Consider the following 26,879-nt stretch of genomic DNA (forward strand, 5'->3'; position numbering starts at 1 on the left):
TCTCCCTCCCTTCTCTTTTTCTCAGTAGCCCTGGCTATCCTGGAACTCACTTTGTAGACCAGGCTGGCCTCGAACTCAGAAATCCGCCTGCTCTGCCTCCCAAGTGCTGGGATTAAAGGCATGCGCCACCATGCCCAGTAACAATTTTTTAAAGTGGCAATCTATTAGCCATCTTGGAAGCTGGGGTCTTGGGGATGCCTGGAGCCTGGGAATACCTTGCTGGCCCACCTAATGCTAAACCCTCACATTTTAAATCCACCCCCAATTTCTTTCATTCCTATGTTATGCCTTTGGAAGTAGTTCGGCAACCTGGGTATGTACAGCCAAACACTGCCCTTGTGACTTCGCATATTGTCTCTTTTACAGCTCTGACCAGGCTCGGGATTCTATTACCTCATACCTCACGGGAGAACCTGGGAAGTTCGAAGCAAATGGAAACCACACAGCGGAAGTCATTCCAGAAGCAAAGGCAAAACCCTACTTCCCGGAATCCCAAAACGATATAGGGAAACAGAGCATCAAGGAGAACCTGAAACCAAAAACACACGGATGTGGTCGCACTGAGGAACCACTGTCACCCCTCACAGCCTACCAGAAATCTCTGGAAGAAACCAGCAAGCTTGTCATAGAAGACGCACCTAAACCCTGTGTGCCTGTCGGCATGAAAAAGATGACCAAGACTACAGCTGACGGCAAAGCCAGGCTCAACCTCCAGGAAGAAGAGGGTTCCACCAGGTCAGAGTCTAAGGTACGTCATTTACGCAGACAACGTGCTACGGTACGTCATTTACGTAGACAGCGTGCTATGGTACGTCACTTACACAGACAACGTGCTCTCGTCATCATGCCCGCCCATGGGCTGTTTTATGCTTACTAAGTGATGGGCTGGAGGCAGCTGTGAAAGCAAGCCCAGGGGAGGATGTATCCTGTGGGCTACCACCTTCAGTCATCAAGGGAATAGAGTATCCCCAGCCATTGCTGAGGACCAAAGAAACATTAACTATTTTTTTTTCTGGCGTTCCCTGATCACAAACCCAGCCTTTGTTCTTAGGGGAGAACGAAGGTGATTTTTACATTTTAGTTATTCAGTGGAGTCTAACCCATCAATGTGCGCTATTCTGTAGGACCTGATGTCTCAACGTATTTGAAAAATGGAACAGGTGCAATTTCCAGGATAAGGGGGACTCAACGGAAGACAGAAGCTTGTATTTAGAAACATCCTTTTTAATACCTCAGTTGATCATCAGCATGTAGACCCTCTGATAAAACCCAATTGGTTTTTTTCATTCTTTTGTTTTACTGTTTTGAGACCTTAAAGTATTTTTTAAGTGAAATTATCTCTCACCAATGAAAGACAATTAAAACGAGTTGTTTCGGCTTTTTGATATAGGTGGTCACCATGTAGACCAGGCTGGCCTCAAACTTGAGAGGTCTGCCTGCCTCTTGGATCTTAGCATTAAAGGTGTGCACCACCACACCTGGCTTTCCTACTGTCTTCTGGTTTTTAAGTGTTGTCTTTATGCTTCTGACTTTCTGTCAGCAATGCAGTAAACCCAGTCCTCTGTCATTGATGTGCAAGCTCTTTGTGGCGTGCCCTGAGACACACCTAGTTCACTTAAGACCAGCATTTAGAGAGGAAACAATATTTTATAAAGCAATACTTCAAGTGCATACCAAAGAAAAAAAAAACCCGCTCGGGCACTCAGAAGCTAATGACTGTCAACCAACGAATCATTTACCCATCTTCCCCCTATTCATACTTTTTTGGTCCCTTTCTAGAGTATTAGAAAGGAAATTGAGAGGAAATGCCGCTTCAGTAGATCATCTTTTATGTAAACGAGCTGGTCGTTGTCACCAGTACTAAGCTTTGAAATGATTCTTTTTCTTTTAAGCTTGATTCTCTCCACCCCCACCTCCTTTTTTTTTTTTTAAACTTTCTTCTGGGCAGGTGTGATTTTCAATGTTGAGTTTTGCTTTTGACTTCTCAGTATATTTGAGCAGGATGAGTTTGGGCAAGAATCTTGTCTTTAAAATACCAAACAGCTAAGTATGATCATTTTAAAACAAATCCCCCCCCACACACACACACACACCAAAAAAGGACTAGCAGTAACATGGTATTTTTTACCTAGGAAGATATATCCTGAAGGGGAGTGGGGGGGGAGAACTATAAGAAACCAGCACAGACATGTGACACGATCTGGTTTTGGGTGGATGTGGTTCACCGGAGAGCCACGTGGGTGTGGCAAGTAGAGGGTTGAGAGAAATGGCTCCGAGCCTGAACAGAACGCAGCAGGCTTCACTAGCAAAGGAAACCAAACTTCCCAGGGAGTCACCCAGTGCACGTGCCCATCCCAGCTTCTGGGGAATGTGAGCTTGAGTTCAATCCCAAGATGCCCCGGGGCATGTCTTCAGTGGCCCAGTCTAAGTACAGCAGCAACCAACAAGGCCATCTGATGTCCACTTCAGACAACAGACCCCTTTTTGTCCCCTGAAAAAGCAGGTCAAAAGCCCGGGCGAAGCGTTTACGCGGATGACCGCCTGCTGTTACAAGGTAAAGCCCCGCTCTCTTCTCTCCTCCCAAAGCAAGGAATGCTTTGGGGAGAAAAAAAATCCCACACATTTTTCCAAAGCTTGACCCTTTACTGGTTTCTAGAGAATTCTCTGAAAGGAAGCCTGGGGTTCTACACTGCTCGCTCCCTACTTCTAAGGCTAAGCAGATTACATCTCCAAGGAGAGAGAAGACACAGGAACCCTGACCCCACCAGCCACCTCTGTATGTGACTGGCTGCTCTGGGAGTCTTGCAAGGGTCACTTGTCTGACGGGCATGTGCGCCCTGTGTTAGTATTTGCTCTAACGTGTCACGCTTCTGACTCTGCCAGCTTACAATCTGTATCTGAGTAATTCACATCTCCCCCTTCTGCCTCCTCTAGCCTGTTGATCCTAGAATCGCCTGTGTCTTCGTGAATATGAGTTTCTCCTACCTTTGCCTGTTTTTCTAATATGTCCTTTATATGTTTTTGTTTTTGTTTTTGTTTTTCTCCCCTCTCCTTCATGTGCTTTCTTTTTGTGAAATTTGAAGGCTACTTACTGTAGGGACTGTGATTTCACAGTTTCTTGCACAGATACCAGCAAGTATTTACTTTGGCAGCTGTGTGCTCCAATGAAACCTCATACAAAGTCAGGATTTAACATGACTCTTACCACTTTAACTACTTGCCAGTGGACTGTTTGCAACCACTATGTCCTAGTGTGTTACCTATCCTTACGATGTTAGCCATCGTTTTACTTAATGACTATCACTCCTTTTGTGATTTTTCTAATCCCCGCATCCCTTGCCCCCTGCAAACCCATACAGCCATACCTTATCCTAATGGCATTAACTACACAGTTCCTAGCTCCCTGACTTAGTCATTTGCATAATCCTATCATTGCAATTAAATAGCATGGCAAAGAATATTTACTGAATAACAGTATTTTCCCACTTGAATTATTAACTGTTTGCCACTCAATAGTTTTTTTTTTCAGATCCCTGAATTCATGGCAGAATTACTGGTTCTGTCTGTTCTTCTCCGTCTCTCTCAGTCTCTGTGGGGTCTTGGGAATGCAAGTTCTCTACCACTGAGCTGTGTCTGGGACACTCAAACACACACACACACACACACACACACAGAGTTTTGAGACAGGATCTCATTAAGTTGTCCAGGCTGGCCTTGAACTTACAATCCTATGATCCCAACAATGTTCTGGCTTACACTGTCATTTCATTCTAGGTCTTACAAAAGCTCTCAAGTGCTCACAGGCCATAGTCCCTCACTCATTAGCGTAAGCTCTTGCTGAACCCTCATCTCCTGATACAGACAAGTGCTAGTATCAACCTCAGGAGTCACTTTTGATATAGCTAACAAAGTAAACCAGAATTCCCTAAAATTCACATGTGCCTCTCTCTGGAGAGACCAAGTGTAATAGGGCCTAAATTACAAGCTCATACAATCAAGTCACAGGAAGGCAGATTTAAAACTAGTATAAACAGGAATTCAAAAACCTCATTTAGTTTTTAATTTTTAGTTTTACCTTGTTCTTTGAGACAGGGTTTCTCTGTATAGCTTTGGCTATCCTGGACTTGCTCTGTAGACCAGGCTGGCCTCAAACTCATAGAGATACGCTTGCCTCTGCCTTCCGAGTACTAGGACTAAAGGTGTGTGCCACCATCTTAACTGTGGACACAGACAACACACATACAGAGGCACACCTATGCACACATACACACACACATGTGAACATTCAGAGACATACCCAATCACATACACACACCGATACAAATGCAGCCTGAATATTGCTAAGACATTTTCGTCCACTCAACTCACAGGGTTCTCTTAAACATGTATCTTGCTATTCTTTGGGGGGCGTGGAATAAGTAAATATAACTCTTTCTTAATTTGCCTTTTCAGAATATCTTTTCTTTTTAATATTGATGATAAAATTATACTTAAAAAACATGCATTTATCAGGACTTGAGAAACAGTGAGAGTGACTCAAGCTCAGAGGAGGAGCGGAGGATCACTACCCGGGTCACACGAAGGCGTGTGATTATAAAGGTACCAGCAGCTTAGAGCGAGATGGGCTGCTGCTGTGTCTGGAAGCCTTTAATGAGCGTTGGGAAATTAAGCATGTCTAATAACCTGGCTGTTTCTTTGCTGTTTCTCGAAGGCTTGTTTCTTGAAGTCCTTGTAAAAGAACGACCCAAAAGAAAGGCTTGTTGTGTGCTAGTGTGTGTTCTGCGTGTGATTCTGTCTGAGAACTCCTGGCACTTGGGTTCTGCCTCTCTCTGTCTTGGTGAGACACAGGGATAGTGGACACAGGGCTCAATCGACACCCCAGAATCTAATGTGGAAGAGAGGGAAGTGCCACAGGCTGGACTTGGAAAAGAAAGCCATCGTCTCATTATCAAGCGGTGACTGAAAAGTTTAGGTTACAGCCTGGCACTCGCATGTGCGTAACCTGGGAAACTCCAGAAACAGGCGCTAGCAATACTTAACACATGCCCAAAATGAAGTGAACTTTTAAGTATTGGGACCAGTTTTTGCTAGAAGTGAAAATTCCACCTTCATCCTGAGAGCACAGGACCTCCCTTGTGACGAGCCATTCACAATGCGTGGCATGCCGAGGGTGAGCCACACCGCCTGGGACTTCTAATGGGTATCTCTGGAGAGAGAGGGTAAGGAGAAGTGCACACTGTTTATTAGACTCCACAACTGCAGTGTCAGAAGACTCAACCAAGAGCTGGGAAGCTCTGTAATTAGGTTCTCTCCATTTCTTAATCCTGCTTTGGGGGTGACGGGGGGGGGGGGGCAGAGGGGGGAGGAGCCATCAGATCTGCTCAAATACAACTTCTCAAAGATTCTAAAAACATTTGAAATGAAGTGACTTTCTACATTTTGAACTCTTTCCCCAACTCAGCAATGAGTGAGCACTTCAGGTGCTGGCCACACCCTGAGTCACTCCTGTGGAAATCCTAACAGGCAAACCGATTTAGTGATGTCTATAGTGTATTTTCAAATATGTGGTTTCCTGTCTATGACATCCTCCCAGCTGGTCACTGCTCGCATGTTCCCTGTGCTGGCAAAGCAGGGCCTCAGGGTTCTCTGGTCCTGTGGCTCACTCCCATGAACGATGATTAGCGAAACACCCAGAGAAAACACATTGAACAGACCATCAGGCGAGCTGCTTTTCCCATCTAATGTGTGGCAGCCTTCTGTGGCTTCACCCCAATATTCTACAGCAGCCTCCCCTTTAAATGCTAACCAAACTCTACTAGAAACGCAGTTACACAGATGCTACAAAGCCAGAAGGATTTAAAAAAAAAAGAGGACCCACATAGAAACAGACACACAGCTAAGTCAATGAAGATTCCTTTGGTCCCCTAACCTTCTACATGCAGCTCATCAGCAAGTCTGCCTCTAAGCAGTTTATTAGAGGGAGTTACATGTGCACTTGAGCTTAACGTATGGATAGTGATATATACAACGCATGCATGCATTTTAAGAGCGTGTGTTGAAACCCCTAAAATAAACCAGAAGGCCATACATAGGCTTTGTGAGACAGGAATCTATATTCTACCCAGATGCCCGTTCTTTGAAGTTGGGCTCATTTTAGAGAGAATGAGGCCAGCAGTGACCTCAGAAGATGGCCTTGTGGCTGGGGAGAGCATCGTCCTAAGAGTATAGTCACCGTAGAGACGCTCTGAGAGATTCCTTTTGCTAGGACAGAGAACCCGAAAGCTAAATAGCACTAATTGTTACAGGACCCCGCAGCGCAACAAACAAGACGTGTAGGATGCTCTCTAGTTACTTACTTAGTCTTCTGTTGCAATTGTAGAGGCAGATTAGAAACAAACAAGACGTGTAGGATGCTCTCTAGTTACTTACTTAGTCTTCTGTTGCAATTGTAGAGGCAGATTAGAAGAATCCCACCTCTCTGGCTCCTCCTTAGTCTATGTGTGGGTCTCCAGTGGAGTCCCGGGATATCGGTGGTATGTGGCAGACATAGCGTGAGAATCCTCACTGTTAAAACCATGAAACTTGGCTACTCTGACCTAAAAGGTCATTGACACAAACCACTGTTCTACCCAGATGAACTGATGCTCGGAGATAAGCTGATTTATTTTAAAATCACACAGCCAGGCAGCAGCAGCTCTGGGAGCAGAACAAGGTCCGTAGCTTGGCAGTGAAGGGCTTTTTTTTTTTTTTTTTTGCACAGAAGACAGACAAGAGATTTTTTTTGCTAAACCAAGTCAGGCATTTGACCATCAAGACTTCCCCTGTGACACAGAAAAGGGCAGCATGATGGCCGCCGTGCTGGGAACCCGACCTGCTACCCAGACGTTGAACAGGGACTGGCCTGTTAGACTGTGGGCCACAGGAAGCCCTCAGGCCCTCACATCAGCACTGGAAGCCACTCGGGGCTATCCTGTCCTGTCTTTCCCTGGAAGCTTTGGTTGGTGAGCATCTCCATAGGAAGTGACATTCAGGATTCCATGCCCCAGTGTGAGCAGCTCCACGTGCTCAGTCAATCAGTCGATGGTATGATTGAATGATTGGTCTCGTCATGTCCGATCACGTCGACCCTTTCATTTTTAAATGAAATTTTATCTGTGCATCTATTTCCTTGTATGTAATTTGATACTCGCACAGTCTCAAATGCCTCCCTGAGCTTCAGTTGCTGAGATCTGTGCTTAGCAAGTCTCACTCGCAGCCAAACTACTAAGACTGGTTAATATCCAAGCTGTACAATGCAAACGTATTGTTGTCATTTTCAACATTTTTTTTGTCTGGATTTCAAAGAGTTCTTATGTATGCTTCCCTCAAACCAAGGAATCCAAAATTATATAAAACTATGTATCACTTTTGTCTCACAAAATTCAGAGTATCCCTACACATGCATCATTTATACACACATGCACACACACCTATACCCAACAGGTCTCTTAGAGTGTATGACTTAGTCAGGGTTTCGATTGCTATGATGAAACCCCATGATCAAAAGCGACTTGGGGAAGGAAAGGGTTTGTATGGCTTATACTTCCAGGTAGCAGTCTATGACTGCAGGAAGTCAGGGCAGGAACCTGGAGTCAGTAGCTTACGAGGAGGTCATGGAGAAGTGTTGCTTACCGACTTGCTTCCCCTGCTTTTCCATAGAACCCAGGACCACCAGCCCAGGGTGTCACCACTCACACTAAGCTGGGCCCTCCCACATCAGTTACACTCTACAGGCTACCTCTGCAACTTGATCTCATGGAAGCAATCCCTCCTCTCAGATGACTATTGCTTATGTCAAGTGGATATAAAACTAACCAGCGTAGTATACACCCAGTGCATTCTTGACAGGTCATGGCATTTGCAGAATATATAACACTCATTCTGGATTGGGAAGTTCACATTTTACTACGTGCACGAAAACAAGCCAACTCTCCTTATAATGTCCTTCCTATATTCACAGACATCTAGGAAGAAAAAGAAAAAAAGTCATGCCTCTCCCAGGTGTGCCAAAGGAAGTTCCATGGTGTCCTTAAAGAGACCACCAGAGATGAGGACGCTCCCATCCCCACCCCAAAACACATGCACCATGATGTTGCTTTAAAATGGGGGAAGGGTGACAGAAATACTCTTGTCAATAAGACTAAGTGGAGTGGGGATTTTGTTTATGTGAAAGTACAGTAGAGACTTCATGAACCTTCAAAGCTAATTAGCAATTGCTCTCTCTCCCACTCAAGGAGTCCCAGAGACCTCTCACTGAGAACCTTAAAGCTCCAGCATAACTGACCGAGAGGTAACGAGGCATAGATCTTCAAAAGACCTAGTCCATAAATCTTAACTGGCCCTCCAATACAATCTACTCCTCTAGTGTAGTGAGGGGCTACATACTTAGTTTGTTTTGGTCTTAAAGAGAGCCGTCTGCATCTTTGACTGGCATATTGTACATCTTCAGGAATGAGACAAAGAAAAATCTCACCTTCTGAAACAGTGCAGGAAACAGTATCGTCGATTGATTAGTAGGGCTTTGATTCTTCTGAAGGTATTCATCTAAGTCAACAATACACTTGTACCTATCTTGTTCTTGTATCCACACCTTCCTCTACTTCCTCCTTTCCTTTCCAAGGTTCTTTTAAAAAATAATAATAATAATTAGCATCTTCCCATGAAGGGCACACTCAGAGCACAGTGAATGGATTTCTGTCTTGCTAGAGCCTCCTAACGGCCTTCCTTTGTGTACCATTCAGAGAGCTGGGTGTGCACAGAAGAAACACCTCAGAGATACTTCATTCATTCTTGCTTTACCCACAGTAAAAAGAACCCTCCGTGACCTTCTTTTGGCCCTTTAGCTGTCTCTAACACCTTTATCTTTAAAGTAAAATGGCATTCTTGCTAATATGTGAAACCAACCATAGGAAACAAGAATAGCTCCCTGCAATGGCCTCCCCCCACACACAAAAAACCACTTGCTACAGATTTCAGAGTGTTGGGATGTCAGACCTCTCCAGTCTGCCAGTCTCCCTTCCCTCTACATTGAGTCAACCGATACTACACAGAAACAGGGCTAAGAATGAGCTCAGAAGACCGCCAGCAGGTCCCACTTGACATGAGAGAGCAGCAAATAAAGGAATCAATACCAAGAAATGTAAGATGCTTTTTCCACCGGGCTGGCCCACGTGGATGGTGGAATACCACATCAGCTCTCCTCGCATACAGTCTATGAAAACCTCAGCCTCCCCACCCCTGAGCCCCACAAAGGAGACTTTCTTTACCCTGAACCTTTTTCATAATCTTTTCAAAAAATGCGTTCCCCTTAGTGCATGATTTTTTTAAAGTATCTTTTCCCAACTCAGAAACTGCCTCTATCAAGGCAGATAGAACTTGCTTCATAAAATCTCTTGAGCTATGGTGTGACTGATGACCAAGAGTTTTGTAGGAGTGCCTTCGTCTGTTCTTACCATTAACCACTGACTACTCTTGTTTCAACCAGTGAAGTCTCTTGGCTTATCCATGGGTTAACTGCATCTTTGTCTTCTTGAAATGTGTTGTGGTCTCTACCATACATGCTGGAATACATGCCTGAGGTGTAAGACCAAAGGTTAACAACTGTTGACTAACCAACCGATGTCAGTCTTGTCTTTCGCTGGAGAGAGAAGCAGAGTGTGTGACTTCCCTACAGCTCCAGAGCACGTGTGTTTTGCTGTGCGGTGTGCTGTGGACCTGAATCAGTACCCGCCTAAGCTCTCCTCTCTCATGTCGCCAATCTCTATGCTGCATCCTTTAGGGGGAGGAAGCCAAAAACATCCCCGGTGAATCTGTCACAGAAGAGCAATTTACTGATGAAGAAGGCAACCTCATCACGAGAAAAGTAATCGCCATTGAGATTTTATGCTTCTGCTAGAGTTGAAATGCCCTGCATGAGAAACACCGTTGTGTGTAATAGGTTATAGCGCCCCCTCTTGACACAGGTTTCCTCTTGAGTTCAAATGCCCTGCATGAGAAACACCATTGTGTGTAATAGGTTATAGCGCCCCCTCTTGACACAGACTAGTCCCTACTTCTCCGTGTTGCTTTCAACAGATCACTCGGAAAGTAATAAGACGGATTGGTCCACAAGAGAGGAAGCTGGATGACGTGGTAATGTAGACCGGTTGCCAGGGAGAAAGTAGAGGGTAGAATTTCCTGTGATTTTTTTTCCCCTGAGAAGCCCTGCTCAGGGAGCAGCTGCTGGGGCGTGGAAGCTTCTGGTCTTGGCTTGGCTTCTTCTAATAGGCATTGTGTGGGGGTCCAGCCACTATTCTTCATAGCACACCTGAATGTTACACACTTGCTATTGTCAGAATGACCACAGAGATAAAAGCTTATTTACTGGAAGGAAATAAGAGGTAGAATCCTTGATCATTGATAACCTGCTTGAGAGGGTCTACACATGGCCTTCAGTTGGATGCCAGTCTAAGACACCGAGGGAGGACAATATTAGGGTGGCAGAGAGTTTGGGTCACAATCTCCATATGAGGTCTACGTGGTTGTCCTGACCATCATCACATCCTGTAGGAAAATCTCAATTCCACTGCCATGTCGTGCTTTGCGCCGCCCCAAGACCAGTGTACTAACATGGAACCTAACTCAACTCTGAACATAGTTCATCCAACAAACCCTTTTCTGCCATAGAAGGTATCTTGCTATTATTCTTTGCTGTTTCCCAAATCTTTATCCTATTTAATGGGTAGAAAGTAAATTATTAAATACTATATATATATATATATATATATATATATATATATATATATATATATATATATATATATCAAACTGAAAACTTCTGAGGACCAGGTGAGAATGGAAAAAAGAACTCTGAGCCTTCTGTTAGAGTAAAAACTAAATGGGAAGTGCCTTGATGTCAGAAAAGTGTGGACCTGGTATTCAGGAAAGACAGCCCCTATCTGTAGAAGTTGGTGCTGTCTTGGACCAGGATGGAGAAGAGATGGTAATTCTATAAACTAATTACAGAGAAGCTGTCGGACCACCCATGGCACTTTGTCCTAGCTTCGTGCTTATTTGGGAAGTCCGAGTCACACTACCACAGACTAGTTATGGCTCCGCTGACCTACAAATCTCATCAGTCACAACCAATGGGGATCGTTAACGGTTGGGGTTCAGGAGCTTTGTGGGCATGTTTGGCAATTTCTTCCACCTTATGTTAGGAAACAGGCTGACTGCTCTTTGAAACCATTAACCCTCCGTGTTGTTACGAAGTCTCGTTATGCTGTTGTTACCTTGAAAGTGCTGTCGCCTGCTGTGGCATGTTGGGGAGCTGCTCTGTGCAGTCAAAGCCAAGGTCATCTGTGTCTGACGATGCGACACGGCCTGGTGCTCTCACCCACTTCTCCTTCCTAATCCAGCCTCCAGGGACCAGTGTGGGAAACTGCTTTCAAACTCTTCTACTGCAAACATGTAACACGTTCTCTCCTCCAGCAGGGAGAAGGCTATAAGGTGAAGACGAAGAAGGAAATCCGGAATGTGGAGAAGAAAACCCACTAGTGACAGTGACGTCAGTCCAGGTGGGAAGTACACTTATGTCAGCAGCTAGACTTAAAAATCTTGAGAATTTTCTGGGTTCTCTGAATAAGTATATTCCTATGTTCCCTTTCTCTTTCTTTACTGAAATCTCACTGGAAGATGAAATGAAATAAATCCTGTTTTTATTTCTTTACATGAATGCAGATGTATATATGTAAATGTGTATATTTATGCATGTATATGTATGTATCTACATACATGCATATGCACATTGAGCTTTAACTCAAGTTGGGTCTATAAACATTCTCCATGTGTATGGCTTCTGCAGAAGCACATGCAAGCATGACTTGAGTCTGCTACTCTCTCACCATGAGACTCCCTGGTATATACAGTCATTGTGGAAAGACCTCTGAGCAACAGATCTGATGGCCTGTGCCCAAGTTTGAGTGTCGAGTTCAAGGGCAGCCAAAATTATAGAGAGAAACCCTGTTTGGGGGTGGAGGGTGGAGGTCTCCACATCTAAGTTAAATTGGAATTCCATATACCTTTTTATGTAAGCGTAAACACAGTTAGGAGGCCAATCACACAGGCTTTCTAGAAGTTAAATGCTTAAGTACACTGTTCACGTGTGCGTGGACTCTTGCTCTTGTTTTTCTGGATTTCACATTAGAGCCTTTTTGATACAGATATGATCAGAAAGCTAATCTGGGGTGAGGACACAGCTTTGGGAAGTTGTATCTTCAGGGCCTCTCCTCTCTGTCCTTTCAGTCTCTGGGTCAAAGTGACAAAGAGTAGGAATTCTAGTCTCATTTTCTCACCTGTCCTCCCTGCCACCAAAAACTCCCTGATACTCCATTACAGAGATAAGGGATTGAGAAATAACCTCATTTTAGGTACCTACGGCTTAGGTTTTATTTCATTGTTTTGAAACGTGATCTGCTGGAGCCCAGGCTGGACTTCGGCTTCCTATGTGCCTGGGGATGTCCCCGAACTCTTGATCCTCTTGCCCTTCCCCCTGTGCTAGCATTCCAGGTCAGCACCACACCACGCACAGTTTATGCAGTCTCGAGGATCAAATGCAGTCTTGGAGACCATACCGGGGGTTTCACGAATCTTTACCATCTGAGCTGCATCTCGACCCTCCCAGGAAGATCCTTAGTTATACCTGACAATAACCTTTCCTTTGCATCCTGTGAGGCTTGCTTTCCGTAGAAACAGCAATCGCAGGATGCCTGCTGCACTAGACTCAGGTTTGTGTTCACCACAGATGCCCTGGAAACAGAATTTACCATGTGTATTCCAGAGTCTTTCTTTGTGGCTAATTCTCTTGGATTGGCACCCTTAGTGTCCCCGGCTAACTTAAGCAGCGGGCCCTAAAAGGTTAAGAAAATTACCCACAGTCTCATAAAAGCAGCAGAACTAGGAAATAAGTCCTAACTGACTCCCTCCAGAATGTTCCTCTTCAGACTCACTGCAGACCTGACCTGGCGGGTTGCCCCAAGTCAATGGGAAGCGCATAGAAAAAGGCCATCATCTCGGTCTCTGAGGTTGGGGTGGATGGTTTCAGTCACTTTATGAATTATAGATATGTTGTCATTTTAAGGGATAATTCACAAATAATTATAGTTTTGGCCAGGGAAGAAACTAAATAGAGAGCTCAGACTCAGGGATTTCTGTCTTTCTTTACCTCTCCTCTGTCCTTCTTTCTTAGGTCAAGGGAAGGGGGTTAAAAAGAGAAAAGGGGAATAGAGTAAAATTATAAGAAATTAGACAAACAGGGATAGATTATTACATTTATTCCTAAAGCATCTTATAGCCATAATCTTTGTATATTGATACAAAATTTAAAATTAGTTGTGCTACTCTTAGATAGAAGTTGTGCCTATACAACTCATTGGGGAATACAAGGCTCAGACCCAGGCCTTTCGATAGCTGCTATTACAAACTGTTTAGAATTAAGTAATGGAAGTTCATGGTTGTGAGCACCTGATCCTTCTGCACACATTTATTGGGAGAGCTCAATTACAGAGGCGAAAAGACCCCAAGCCCAGAAATGGCGTTGCTTATATAGGCCTAGGAGTGATGTGTCCATACCTGATTGGTTATGCTACCATTACCTCATTAATATGCCTCGGGCCAGGCAGTGACTCGGCAAAAAACTCTTATGCACATGCGCACATTGGTTGTTTACCCATAATCATGGGTGGTGGCCAGTTGTAGCCAGAGCCATCTTGTAATGGCGTTCGGCTTCCCACACATGGTCAGATAGTCAAACGCATGGTCATATTAGATTCTCATTTAGTTAATTACAATAAAATGTTTTCAAGGTTATTCAGACAGTAAATAGCTAAAACTAGTCAATGTTTAACAGTTCCTTTAGGGGGCTGAGAGATGGCTCAGCAGTTAAGAGCACTGACTGCTCTGCCAAAGGTCCTGAGTTCAATTCCCAGCAACCACATGGTGGCTCACAGCTATCTGTAATGGGATCCGATGCCCTTTTCTGGTGTGTCTAAGGACAGCAGCAGTGTACTCATATAAATAAAAATAAATAAATCTTTAAAAAATGTAAACAATTCCATTAGGCTATATGTCGATAGATGGTCTTCAAAATGAACTCCAAGTTACTCACCTGTGGGGATTTGATCTGCACTCTATAAAACCAACAGGAGGTGACTTAATGTGCTAGGTAAAAGCGTCACCACTGAGCTAACCCGCACAGCCCAAGGCCTTTGGGGATATGCGCTAAACCTCAAAGTCGCCTAACCACTAAGTACTAGCATTACAGGCTGAGTGGTAGAGTACTTACCCAGCATGCACAAGGCTCTGCCTGGGTGCAGGCCCCAGCAGCAAATGCACCTCTTCACATACCTGTCCCCCACAAACTGGGAAATGCATGCAGGTAATTCTAGCTCTTTAGCGGCGGAGGCTGGATGATTGCAAGGTTTAGAGAACTCAGTACCTATCCATCATTCTCAGTGGCAGTCTTTCTGGGCCTGGAGATCTCCGTGTGGCCATTGGAGACATAGGGGTGAATCGATAGGGGTGCCAGGTAGCTTACCAGCTCTATGGGTTTGGCCAAGTTATCCAGTTTGCATGTTGCCATTTCCTCAGAGGGAACAGTGAAGGGGCTTGGGACGACCCCTGGATGAACAACAATAACCCTCTGTAGAAAGATAGTAGTAACATGTCTCAGACTTGTTTCAGAACTCACTCGGTTTGTACACGTAAATTGCTTAATAACAGTAGTTGCTAAGCCCGTAGAAACCCTCAATTGGGAGGCTCTATTATAAAAGTATTAGAAGAAGCAAGAAGGAAACAAGTGTAGCAGCTGGCCAAGCGCAGGCACAGCAGTGGCAGCAGGGGGAGATCTCAGCTTAGCCATCCATCCCTGCTTCAGGCGAGGGTGGTTTGCTACAGTCACTATAATTGGGTCTCATGGTAAACTGAGGCAGTTAGCAGACCAGGTTTCTGCTCCTTTTCTTTACCAAGAAATGAAGCCCAAAGAGACCCAGACAAAGCCAGAGGAGGTAGTGACCATTCCGAGTCTCCCCTTCAGAGCCTGAAGTAGTTCATCCCACTTGAGGCCTCTCTGGGACATTTTCCCAGAATGCATCTGAGATACAGATAGCTTGCCATCTGTTTTCCTGATACAGGATGGAGACAGAATTGAAGCCAGGTATTTTGGCTCTTGCCATTTTACATTCCCTACATTCTCTGTGTAGTAGGGACTTAATACTACCCTGTTATTAGGATTGAGGTAATTCATTTCACAGCAGTGCCAGGTATATAATAAATGCTTAATAAAGAAAAATGAAGTAAATGCATTTAAAAATATGCATTCATCTGCTTCCATTATGTCATTTAACCCCCTTGCTGGAAAGGAGCAAAGTTGAAAAGGCCTCATTTATTGGTACTAGCTGAAAAGGAAAACTGTTGTGAGATGGGTATTAGGCCATTAAGTTTTCAGCCAAGTGTGCACTGGTGCACATCTCTAATCTTAGCACTTCGGAGATGGAGGCAAGAAGATCCAGAATTCAAGGCAAGAATGAGACTCAGTCTCCAAAAAGAGAGAAAGGAAGGAAAGAAGGAAGGAAGGAAGGAAGGAAGGAAGGAAGGAAGGAAGGAAGGAAAGAGAGAGAGAGAGAGAGAGAGAGAGAGAGAGAGAGAGAGAAAAGACAAGAAAAGAAAAGAAAAACCGAAAACTAAAATTAAAGGAAAAGTAAATCTTAATTTTTGATTATAGTTTCATTTTGTAATGAAAATTACTGCTTTTTAAAAAGAAATAGGGCCAGGAAGCTTGCCACCAAGCCTGATGTAGTGGTTTGAATGAGAATGGCCCTGTAGGCCCATATTTGAATACTCGGTTCCACAGTTGATTGAACTGTTTGGGAAGGACTAGGAGGTGTGGCCTTGTTGGAGGAAGTATGTCAGTGGGGGTGTGGGCTTTGAGGTTTAAAAAGCCCTCACCATTCCAAGTTAGTGCTCTCTCTCTCTCTCTCTCTCTCTATCTATCTATCTATCTATCTCCCCCTCTCCCTCCCCCTCTTCCTCTCCCTCCTCCTCCCCCTTTCTCTGCCTCATGGTTGTGGGTTGAAATGTAAGTTCTCTGCCTGCTTGAAAGCTTACCTGTTCCTGTGTTCCCTGGTTTGATAGTTTGGGGCTCACCCTCTGAAACTGTAAACCCCCAATGGACTCTTTCTTCTATAAATTGCATTGGTCGTGGAGTCTCAGCACAGCAATTTAAAAGTAACTAAGACACCCAAGTTCAATCCCTGGGACCCACATGATAGAAGGACACAACCAACTGCCACAAGTTGTCCTCTGACCTCCATACATACATTGTGGTGTGCACATATATATGCCCAGACATGCTGTATTAGTCAGGGTTCTCAAAAGTTACAGAACTTATGAAAAGTCTCTATATATTAAGGGAATAAATTGTGATAACTTACAGTCTGTAGTCCAACTAACCCAGCAGGGGAGGAGACATGGGAGGGGTGTGAAGGGAAGAACAGGGCAGAGTTTCCTGTGTGCACAGCAAGACCCCATGAAGTCCCTCAGGGGAGAGGTGATGTACAAAGGAGGACCTGCCTCTTTAGAGTCTAGGGTCTGCACTTTCAAGAGCCAGAATTTAAAAGAAACTTGAGGAATTCCATACATGTTGATTAGAGAAGGAAGTCTACATAGATAGAGATTCAGGAGCAGCAAAAGATAATTTGCTATCCTGTGTCATCTTAGTTAGGGTTTTACTGCTGTGAACAGACACCATGACCAAAACTCTTTTTTGTTTTGTTTTGTTTTGTTTTGTTTTGTTTTGTTTTGTTTTTCGAGACAGGGTTTCTCTGTATAGCCCTGGCTTTCCTGGTACCAAGGCAACTCTTATAAGGACAACATTTAATTGGGGCTGGCTTACAGGTTCAGAGATTCAGTCCATTATCATCAAGGTGGGAGCATGGCAGAACCCAGGCAGGCATTGTGCAGGAGGAGCTGAGAGTTCTACCTCTTGTTCCAAAGACAAACAGGATAAGTCTGGCTCCCGTGTGGTTAAGAGTGGGGTCTCAGGCCCAGCGTGGTGACACACGCCTTTAATCCCAGCACTCGGGAGGCAGAGGCAGGCGGATTTCTGAGTTCAAGGCCAGCCTGGTCTACAAAGTGAGCTCCAGGATAGCCAGGGCTACACAGAGAAACCCTGTCTCAAAAAAAACAAAAAAAAGAGTGGGGTCTCAGAGCCCACTTGCACAGTGACACACTTTTTCTAACAAGACCACACCTCCCAATAGTATCACTCCCTAGCTTAAACACTCAAACCACCACATGTGTATACCTGATGGGGTATGCAGTCTTCATTCTCAGAGTAGGGCTAGAGGTAAACATCAAAGTCTTAGAAACGAATGTCTATGTTTACTCTTGATCTATAAAACCAGAAGCCACGTGTGTAGGCCCCTCCAGATGTCTGTGTACACAATAAGCTTTGGGAAGTGTGCCCCCAGGACCCATCGTTGGCACTGTGGCTTGATCGAATGCTAGAACTAACTAAAGAGTTGGCGTGGGAGTGGTTGATGTTTTCATCACTGGCCCCTGTGGGCGTGGTGTGGACTGGACACTGGGGCTCATATTTACAGCCATAAAGTTTGAGAACCAGGAGAGAATGTGACTTCAGTAGATGTGGGGAAATAAATCCTCTAGTGTGTACTGGGCTCAAAACAAAACGAAAAGCAAACAAACAAACCTGAGTACTTCCGTGGGACTCTAAATTGAGTCTCAGGTCAGCACCTGAGCCTTTGCTGGATCTGGAGCCGTGTTTTGTAAGAAACATCATCTAACATGTTTCTTAAAGTGACAATGAATCAGTATCAGAGTATCTGTGATACTCTTTCTACACTCCCACTTTTTACATTCGGGAGGCTATGCCAAGCCCACAAGCACACCCCTCCTTTCAAGGCTGCTTTTTTTTGGTTTTTCGAGACAGGGTTTCTCTGTGTAGCCCTGGCTGTCCTGGAACTCACTCTGTAGACCAGGCTGGCCTTGAACTCAGAAATCCGCCTGCCTCTGCCTCCCAAGTGCTGGGATTAAAGGCGTGCGCCACCACTGCCCAGCATCCTTCTAAGGTTTCTTAAGTTCTTTCTGTTAGCTGTGCTCACAGAGCTCCAGATTCCATTTCTGAAATGTCATTGTGGAGCCTGTCCACAACATCCCGTCCATCAGAGGGCGCTCTCACCTCAGGTCGTTTTCTAGCAAGTTGCTTAGCCAAGGTCCTGGTCCTCTCTGTGCGATGCTGTTCTCGGTAGGAAATGTTTTGTCGAACTAGTATTGCTAAACCCATGGGGTTGGGACCTACATTCTGGCCACCTAAGAACAAGAAGATTTGAAGGATGACTACTGCTTTTTAAAAATAGCAACATACAGAAGGGCAGGATATAATTAACCCAATATTAAGAAGCTGTAAAAAAAACGGGGCTAGAGAGATGGCTCAGCAGATAAGAGCACTGACTGCCCTTCTGAAAGTCCTGAGTTCAAATCCCAGCAACCACATGGTGGCTCACAACCATCTGATCATGAGATCTGATGCTCTCATCTGGTACTGTCTAAAGACAGCTACAGTATACTTACATAAAATAATAAATAAATCTTTATATATATAAAGCTGTAAAAACCACCCACTCTGTCTAGAAAGACAATATCGGCTTACACTGAGAAGAGACAGGCTTTGTTTTGTTTTATAATACAAAATTAACTTGGGACGTTAGCTTGGTTATTAGAAAATGTAAAGAAATGGGTGAGAGTTCACCCATCCTGTCTCATGTTTGTAGAAACTTACTAGACCTTATTAAACTTGTCATAGAAGAGGTGGGTTAAAATTTCACATCCCAAGGAAACTGGGAGACTCAAGGACAAGTTTAGATAATAGGGCTGCGAGTTTGTCCAGAGTGAAGAGGGCAACCATGATTGAGCCACCTAAGCAGCCTGGTGCCTGGAAGATTTGGATTTAATGACAGCAACCAAGGTGTGAAAATCCTGATCGACAGGGTTTGCCCACCCTCTGTAATTGGATCTACTGAAGTGAGTCACTTTCTGTCCTTGGAGGAGCACAAGTGTTGAAATCTCAGAGGAGTGGGTACTTTGGTGTTCTTGGCTCCAGTCACTGGTGACCTGGGGTGGGGAGGTCAGTCATTTAAAAAAAAAAAAAAAACCACAGTCAGACCCATAACAGGAGACCAGAGGACGAGCGAGCAGTTCCAGGGTGTTTACCCAGGGTGGGGTGACCTGGGTGCTCCATCCAGGAAAAAAAAATGTGTCTGAATAAACAACCTGAAGGTCACTAGGACGCTCCAGTCCCTGCCTCTGGGTAAGCAGGACTCTAAAGGTTCTCAGTGAGCTTCAGAACAGATTTGCCTGTGACTGAAAAGGTTTGGTGTTTTGTTTTGGTTTTGTTTTTTCTTATAATCATTCCTGCCTCGAGGTGGAAATCTGGTCCGTCAGCTTCCGGACTTGAAGGAGAAGGCGAGACTCTTCTATGAAGCGGGGAGAACAGGGGACAAAACTTGTCTTCTTGGGGTGTAGGCCAAGGAGCGACAAACAGCTCTTGAGTAGCGGAGGAGCCCTGTATTATCCCAGTTTCAGGGACAGGATACTCCCAACTCATCCTTGAAAGCCACCAGCTCAGGAAGATGGTGTGATAACTCGCAGAATCACCTGGCCAATAGCACTGATTTCTGGGAGCTTGCTTGGATCCCCTAGGGCCTGGTCCCCTGAGGTACTTACCAAGAACGCCCTATTAACAAGTCGAGGGTCCTCAGTCTCTGAACCCTGGATGGTGAACAGCAAAGATGTCCTTGGCAAGCTCTCCTTTTATATATAGTAAGGCCAGAGCTGTGTCTCGGTGAAATACTTGTTAGAGTGCAGGGATCCCAGGATTTAGACCCCAGCACCACAAACCCTAGTTACTGTGGCAGAGGTGGGGATGATCAGGAGTTCAAGGCCAACCTAGGCTACATGAGACCCCCGTATCCAAAAAAAACATAAAAATAAAATACAAAGCAGACAATGAAAACTAAACTCATCACCTCCCATTTGTTTCCCTCTCTGCAGGACCACGTGGTCGCACTGCCAGTATTGAGAAACTCACCAGAGATCAGCAGGAAGGAAATAGTCACCAAGAATGGAGTGTGGGTCAGCTGCTTCCACACGTCAGTGACACGATTTTTTTTTTTTTAACGCAGAAGGAAAACGAAAATCACATTTTTTTCTTTCATTTAGCATGAGCCGATCTACAAAGCATGGAAACTCACGTTCATTCCCGGCACTGACATGCACACTGAGCAAGTGCAGTGCACGATACAGGAAGCCATGTTCTTCAGACCCGGTCTCAAGTAATTTAGTGTCATTTTCAAAGAAGACAGACAAAACAACACCTGTGCCACCCAGGAGGAGGGGCAGCAGAGGATGGAATGATCAAATCAAGAAGACACACTAAAATTACTAAATTCACAACAGCTCGCCTTATTTTTCTTGGACCCAAACTAACTGTCAGGGTATAAACACTGTTCGTTTCTTTCTTTCTTTTTTTTTTTAAAGAAAAATAATAATAATAATAATAATGAAAAAAATCAATAGTTTTGCTGTAAATAATAACACTGTAAATTCTAACAGAAGAAACTACAATAAAGAATTATAAGGCACCTGCCTCACAGAACACAAAGATATCACAAATGCATCCAAGGTCGGGCAGGCATCCCAAGTGACTTCACCCTGGACAAGGATGGGGATCTGGCGCGCGCAGGACTCTTTCACTGACTCTTGTATATTAGCAATCATGTTTGTACACGCAAAACTGCTAGCTTGATTTTAAAAGAAAAAAATGCAAATCTTTAAAAAGAAAAAAAAAAACCTGCTGCAAATTTAAATAATTCCCCAAACGAGGAATTCTGTAGTTCTGTGAAAAAAAAATTTTTTTCTTCAGAATATTAATATTTTGATGCATGCATATCACCTTATTTTGATTAAATCTTTTCCAATTTTGCAAACACTACAGTCTCCTGCAACACGGGAGATTTTATCTGTAAACACAAAGCCCTTCATCTAATATTTATTGCTATTGCCAATTTTTCAATGAAATGACCAAAAATGGAAAAAAAAATAACTATACAGTAGTTTGCTTGGGGTGGGGGGAGGGGCGCTGTTAGTGCTTACAGGGGGGAAATGCTTGCCACTGTAGAAGTGGATGGTGCTCACAAGAGGCCCCAGTCATGGGTATTTAAAAAAAATGGACTGACCGGAAATCCGTATCTAGCAGGATCTAAGCGCACTGTAAAAAAAAAAAAAAAAAAAAAAAAAAAAAAAAAAAAAGATTGCTGTATTGTGTACTGGCTCTGAGATGTAGACCCCTTTCAGCAAGCCAATCACTGGTAACCATCCCAGCAGTGCCCCCATTAGGTTAGCGGGGCTGCCGAGTTTTATAGAGCATTTTTCTTTGGGTTTGGTGAGGTTCCTTCGTTCACTATCTTAACTTGAAATCGACCTCCACGGACACCTAGCTCTAAATGACATGTATGAGAAAAGCAGACGCTGGATAAACTAGTCGATTATTTAAGCATATAAAATAAACTGTGTTCAACTCTTCACCTCCTTGGGTTCTACAGTGTCCTTGTATCCTCTGGCAAAACCTAGCTGTCTAATCCCCAGTCACAGGGGCCCTGTCTGTGCCTCCAGTCACTAAAGCCATACTCTCTGGAACGTTCTGCTCTCTCCCGAAAACACCCACCTTGAATAAACTCTGTGCATTTTGTGGGGGAGCTAAGAATTTAAAGATGAAGTAATCTTTGTCTATTTAGGCTCTTCTGCCCCATAGAAGAAGATGGGATTTATAAGGCCAGTATGTCAAGAGGTTATGCTGTTCCCAGGGAGCATCTATCTGTGGTTGATTCACACACACACACACACACACACACACACACACACACACACACACCGCCCAGGAAGAAGCACTGGTGTAGGTTTTGTGTCATTAGTTTGGGGGCTTGGGGGATATTGTCATCACTGTTCCTGAGACAAGGTCTCAAAATGTCTGCTTAGTTTCTTAACGGATATGTTGTCAGAGCTTACAGATTGAGAAATTTTGCTGATAACTCGAGGTTTTTTTATTTTACCAGTTTATTTTGGTACTGGTCATCATGCATGCTGAAAGATGTGAACTACCACTAAGCACCACGCTCAGCCTTCCCTGGATATTTCTGAGACGGCCTCACTAGCTGGCCCAAGCTGGCCTTGACTTTCCGAGCCTTCTGCCCTGTTTACTTAAGAGGGCTGTGCCACCAAACTGAACAGGACTTCTCTTGTGAAGCAACCTCCGGCAACAGCAGACCGCCCATTCCAAAAGACGCTGTAGGGGTGACCCCTACTCTCTCTAGCTACATTTGTGATCCCCGTCATTCCTAGCCTTATTTCCTACCTAACCCTGATAGGCACTTGGAGTTTGGGGCCCACTGATTTCATAACTCAGAGTTCAAAGATCCCATGCCTTTGATTCAACTTTTACCCCAGCCCACAGCCAGGCATGGCACATTAGGGGTGGTATCTCTCACCGTCCTAAACTTCAAGTCCACACTATAACATTTTTCTTCTAAATACATTCCATGCATTGACTCAGTCCTTACCACCACTGTGTGAGTTAGGTACTATCATCGATGTAACAGGCCCCATATAGTATTAATGAGTGCTTAATGTCATTCAAGGCTGTTATTGCCTGTCCTGTGGGATGAATATTCTCCAGAATTCCAGCCAGAAGACAAGTACCAGAGAGCCTATTGGGTCCAGAGAAGCCGCTTTAAATAAACAAAGAGGCAGAGAGTACATTTGCATGTCATTTGCATGATGTCTGTGTCTACACCCCCAACCCGTGCCAATCAGAAACATCTAAAGAACAAGCTGCCACACCTGAAAGTTTAAAAAAAAAAAAAAAAAGTCCCCAAAGCTTCTACATAACTAACAACAGAATGTAAGAATGTCAATGTATCATTTAAGAGCTATGAATTCCAGACCCTCTGGCGTTGCTAGAGATTATTCAGATCTAGAAACTTAATGGGGTTATGTTACATGCCTGGAAATGTGACTTCAGGAACAGGTTGAGAGGTTCAGATGACACCAAAGCCATGAGTTGACCCAGAAGTCTCTGAAGTACGATAGATTTTTATTTACGCCTCTAACTTCTGTATATACTGCATCGAAACGGGACATAATGTTTGTATTTCTAGTAGAGTCTGACCTGCCAGCTCACTTAAATGTATTAAGATTTTTCTTTGACATTTTTGTAAAGAGAGAGAGAGAGAGAGAACTGTGACTGATAAAATCCTGAGATTTACCACTTCTCCTTTATACATTTTTACCCATTTGTTAACATGAAAGGGTTGTTTCTAGAAGGGACTCTCTTCACTGGCCACTCAAGCAACAGAGTTGGCTCTCTCACACTGGTATCCCAGCATCCCACCATGTTCTTCTTAGCCATCACCTTGGGGCTCCATACAATGGAAGTTTCTCTCCATGGTTAATAAACGTCGATGGAAAAGTGGTTTGCCTGACTTTCTTCAAAGCCTCCCGCTCACATTTGACTGTGAGGAGCCCAGAAAGAAGCCACAGGAACAGCAACTGTAGAACTTCGTGCCTTGTCCAGGGGCATCTGGGTATTTGTTGGCCAGGCAACTGGCATATTAAAAGGTGTATCATTTCCTAACCAGGTGGCATTGCTTTTTGGGCATGAAGAGATGGTTGAATCACTGAAGGGTCAACATTTCCAAGGTTGGTATCTAAGGCACATTTTTTAAGTTCATTTATTAAGAGACAAAAGGCCTGGTGTGTCTGTTTTTATTGGTTCCCCGTTTCATAAAACAAAAATTACAGAGTGAATACGGACAAGCAAGATAACCATTCATTCATTAGTTTATTAATTCAAAGACAGAGTCTCAAGGAGCCCAGGCTGGCCTTGAACTTGCTGCGTAGCCAAAGATGGCTTTGAACTTCTGAGCCTATTGCTTCTACTTCCTGGATGCTGGAATTACTATTATAGAAAACCACTGCACCCAGTTTATCTAGTGCTGTGGGTAGAACCTGGGGGTTCATACCTGTTAATGTATGCAAGCTGTATCCCCAGCACACTTGTTTATTTAATGGAATCAAGTGCTATGTGGTACAAGAGAGAAAATGACATTTAACATCCCTTACAGTTGCATGCCTGTACTCTTACAAAAGAGCCCTGGATCTTCTATTCCCCATGCTTCCTGGGTCAGCACTGTGTTCCTCCTCTCTGTAGGTCGTTCTGATAGATTTCGCCTGTTCTAGCAGAATTCTGTGGCAGAGCGGGTGTTAACATGTTCATAGGATAACATGAACTGAGGGTAATGAGAAGCAGGGACAAAGGGATACACAGGAGAAGCAAGAACAGCTGGAGCCTTTTCTCTGGGCCCACCAGGGAACCACTTTGCTGTTCTCTTAAACTGTAGCACAGTTTAAGAGAGTTTAGACAGGAGGATGACCTTTTGGGCTTTCTGGAGACTAGTCCTTGGAGGAAACTGTGGTCCTTGAAGGGAGGACACTCATAGTGCAGTGCCTACCCAAGCCTGTACCCACTAACACTGTAACCACCACTAAAGTGAGTATCCGTCCTCACCAAGAAAATAGGCTGTGTATCCGTCCTCACCAAGAAAATAGGCTGTGAAGTGCAGCATGCATCCTGAACCCCGAAACAGCCTGACTACCCCTAACTCGACATCGCTAAGCACTTGCCGGGTTGCTAAGCACTAAAGGGTCCAGAAATTGCATCCGGAACTTCTTTGGGCTGCTGTTAGCCTGCAGAGATATTTGGACTACATGAAGTTTGAACTGAAGGGCAACATTTGGAAGAAACAAACTAGCTGGATGGATGGATGGATGGATGGATGGATGGATGGATGGATGGAGCAAGCTTTTACATAAAAATAGAAATCTGTAAATTCTCTTTAAAATCTGAAGAGGTGACCATGCCATTTCTGGAATTCCCTACAGCAACACTCCAGCTGCAGAGAAGCAGCATGTATTTGGCTTATCCATCCCTACATCTCCATCTCCCTTTCTCCTGTTTTGTCTAAAACCCAACCTACTTTATCCGTTTCCATTCCCGGCCTCCACTTACTGTGGTAAAAGGAAAGGAAGGTAAATTGAGGCTGTCCTGTTTCCATTTTTTAAAGTCCTCCTTTTGAGCAAAGCTCAGCATGTCCATCATTGCCCCACGATGGAATAAAGAAACGAGTCAATAGGAAAAGAAAGGCCTACCGTACCATTTGGTTTTCCAAGCCCGTCTTACCCCCACTTCCGGTGATCACTGTTACCCAGCGGCCCATCTGAGAATGGGAAGCAGCGCTTCCCTTCCCACAACCTTCAAGGTGGAGAGGCCAGAAACGTCAGGAAATATAAACCCTAGAAAACATGAAAACCCATCTTTAGCCACCCAGCCTGGCCCGGTGCATGCTGGGTAAAGGGGAAGGCGTTATGAGGTAGCATTTGGCCCTGTAGCCTTGGAGCATAGCCGCTGCTCTTTCAAGCCACACTCGCTAACCATAATAAAGCGGAATTAGAAAAAAGACCTACAAAGAGCATTTCATTGTAAACTTAAAAACCTTTTTAAAGGTATTTAACTCACCCCATCTTACTTCCCAGGACACAGGATCTAGGTGTAAACAGGTTAAACGCACTGCAATGTTTTTCTCCCATCTATCAAGACCCACATAACTCTAACCTCGCTCTAAAGCCTTTGCTGCAGTTACAAAGGAAAAAAAAAAATACCACAATGGAAACTTGAGAATACCTAATGAACACCCTCACGAGCCAGTTATACATCCTTGATAGGTCTTAATTTCTTTGTTCCTCATGAACAGGGAAGGAGCTGGACACACATAAATATCTATACATATAAACATTCGCACAGCACAACTCCCAACTGTATGCATTCTGCCCAGTTGAGAGAAAGTGGTGGGGCTTGAACATATGAGTGACAGGCATGTTTTACTAGAAAAGGGAACCTGAAATAAGGAATAGAACTTGGGTCCTTAGTACTTTACCAACTGTCTTAGGGGGTTTTTTGGTTTGGTTTGGTTTGGTTTGGTTTGGTTTGGGTTTTCAAGACAGGGTTTCTCTGTATAGCCCTGGCTGTTCTGGAACTCACTTTGTAGACCAGGCTGGCCTTGAATTAAGAAATCTGCCTGCCTCTGCCTCCCGAGTGCCGGGATTAAAGGCGTGTGCCACCACGCCTGGCTAGTTAGGGTTTTACTGCTGTAAACAGACACCATGACCAAGGCAACGATTATAAAGACAACATTTCCTTGGGGCTGGGTTACAGGTTCAGAGGTTCAGTCCATTATCATCAAGGCGGGAGCATGGTGGCATCCAGGCAGGCAAGGTGCAAGAGGAGCTGAGAGTTCTACATCTTCATCTGAAGGCTGCTAGCAGAATAGTGGCTTTCAGGAAGCCAGGATGAGGGTCTTAAAGCCCACACCTACAGTGACACACCTATTCTAACAGGGTCATACCCACTCCAATAAAGTCACACCTATTCCAACAAGGCCACACCTACTCCAACAAAGTCATACCTTCTAATAGTGCCATAGCATAGACAAAAATAGTGCTGAGCATACACAAACCACCACATCAACTAAACAATCTCTTCAGCCCTTTTAAACGATTTTTTTTTTTTTTTTTTGGATGTGCAATGAATCACACACTCTGAGGCTGGTGACCCTCTGTAAACCAACTCCTTTCTGAATCAGAGAAACTTCCGGTCAACTAAGGCCAGTGTTGTATGG

At 44.3% G+C, this 26,879-nt stretch overlaps 2 protein-coding genes across 20 annotated transcripts in view; both read left to right on the forward strand.

Annotated features, from left to right (window-relative positions):
• Window positions 1-21,399, forward strand: part of Ank3 (ankyrin 3) — a 620,582-nt gene extending 599,183 nt beyond the window's left edge. For 18 of the 19 annotated variants that reach the window (XM_029482220.1, XM_029482226.1, XM_029482228.1 and 15 more), the window contains 3 exons: window positions 367-748; window positions 11,509-11,594; window positions 20,143-21,399. In XM_029482220.1, coding sequence (XP_029338080.1) covers window positions 367-748; window positions 11,509-11,574 — 448 coding nt within the window. In that variant the 3' untranslated portion in view covers window positions 11,575-11,594; window positions 20,143-21,399. The remainder of the gene's footprint in view (window positions 1-366; window positions 749-11,508; window positions 11,595-20,142) is intronic. The other variant, XM_029482233.1, reaches the window with a different exon arrangement.
• On the forward strand, window positions 760-10,731 carry LOC115032116 (ankyrin-1-like). Its single transcript, XM_029482236.1, has 4 exons — window positions 760-2,554; window positions 4,513-4,599; window positions 9,818-9,901; window positions 10,114-10,731. Exons 1-4 carry the CDS (start codon window positions 2,534-2,536, stop codon window positions 10,177-10,179), a joined length of 258 nt encoding a protein of 85 aa, XP_029338096.1. The 5' UTR covers window positions 760-2,533; the 3' UTR covers window positions 10,180-10,731.
• Window positions 21,400-26,879: the final 5,480 nt, after the last annotated feature.

This window comes from Mus caroli, chromosome 10 (genome assembly GCF_900094665.2).
Source record: "Mus caroli chromosome 10, CAROLI_EIJ_v1.1, whole genome shotgun sequence".
NCBI classification, from domain to species: Eukaryota; Metazoa; Chordata; class Mammalia; order Rodentia; family Muridae; genus Mus; species Mus caroli.

Excerpts from the sequence above, each read along its gene's own strand:
- LOC115032116 (XM_029482236.1), top strand. The coding sequence starts at position 2,534 with ATGACCGCCTGCTGTTACAAG. Across the intron at positions 2,555-4,512 it reads TGACCGCCTGCTGTTACAAG|GACTTGAGAAACAGTGAGAG; the intron begins GTAAAGCCCCGC and ends TGCATTTATCAG. Across the intron at positions 4,600-9,817 it reads GAAGGCGTGTGATTATAAAG|GGGGAGGAAGCCAAAAACAT; the intron begins GTACCAGCAGCT and ends TGCATCCTTTAG.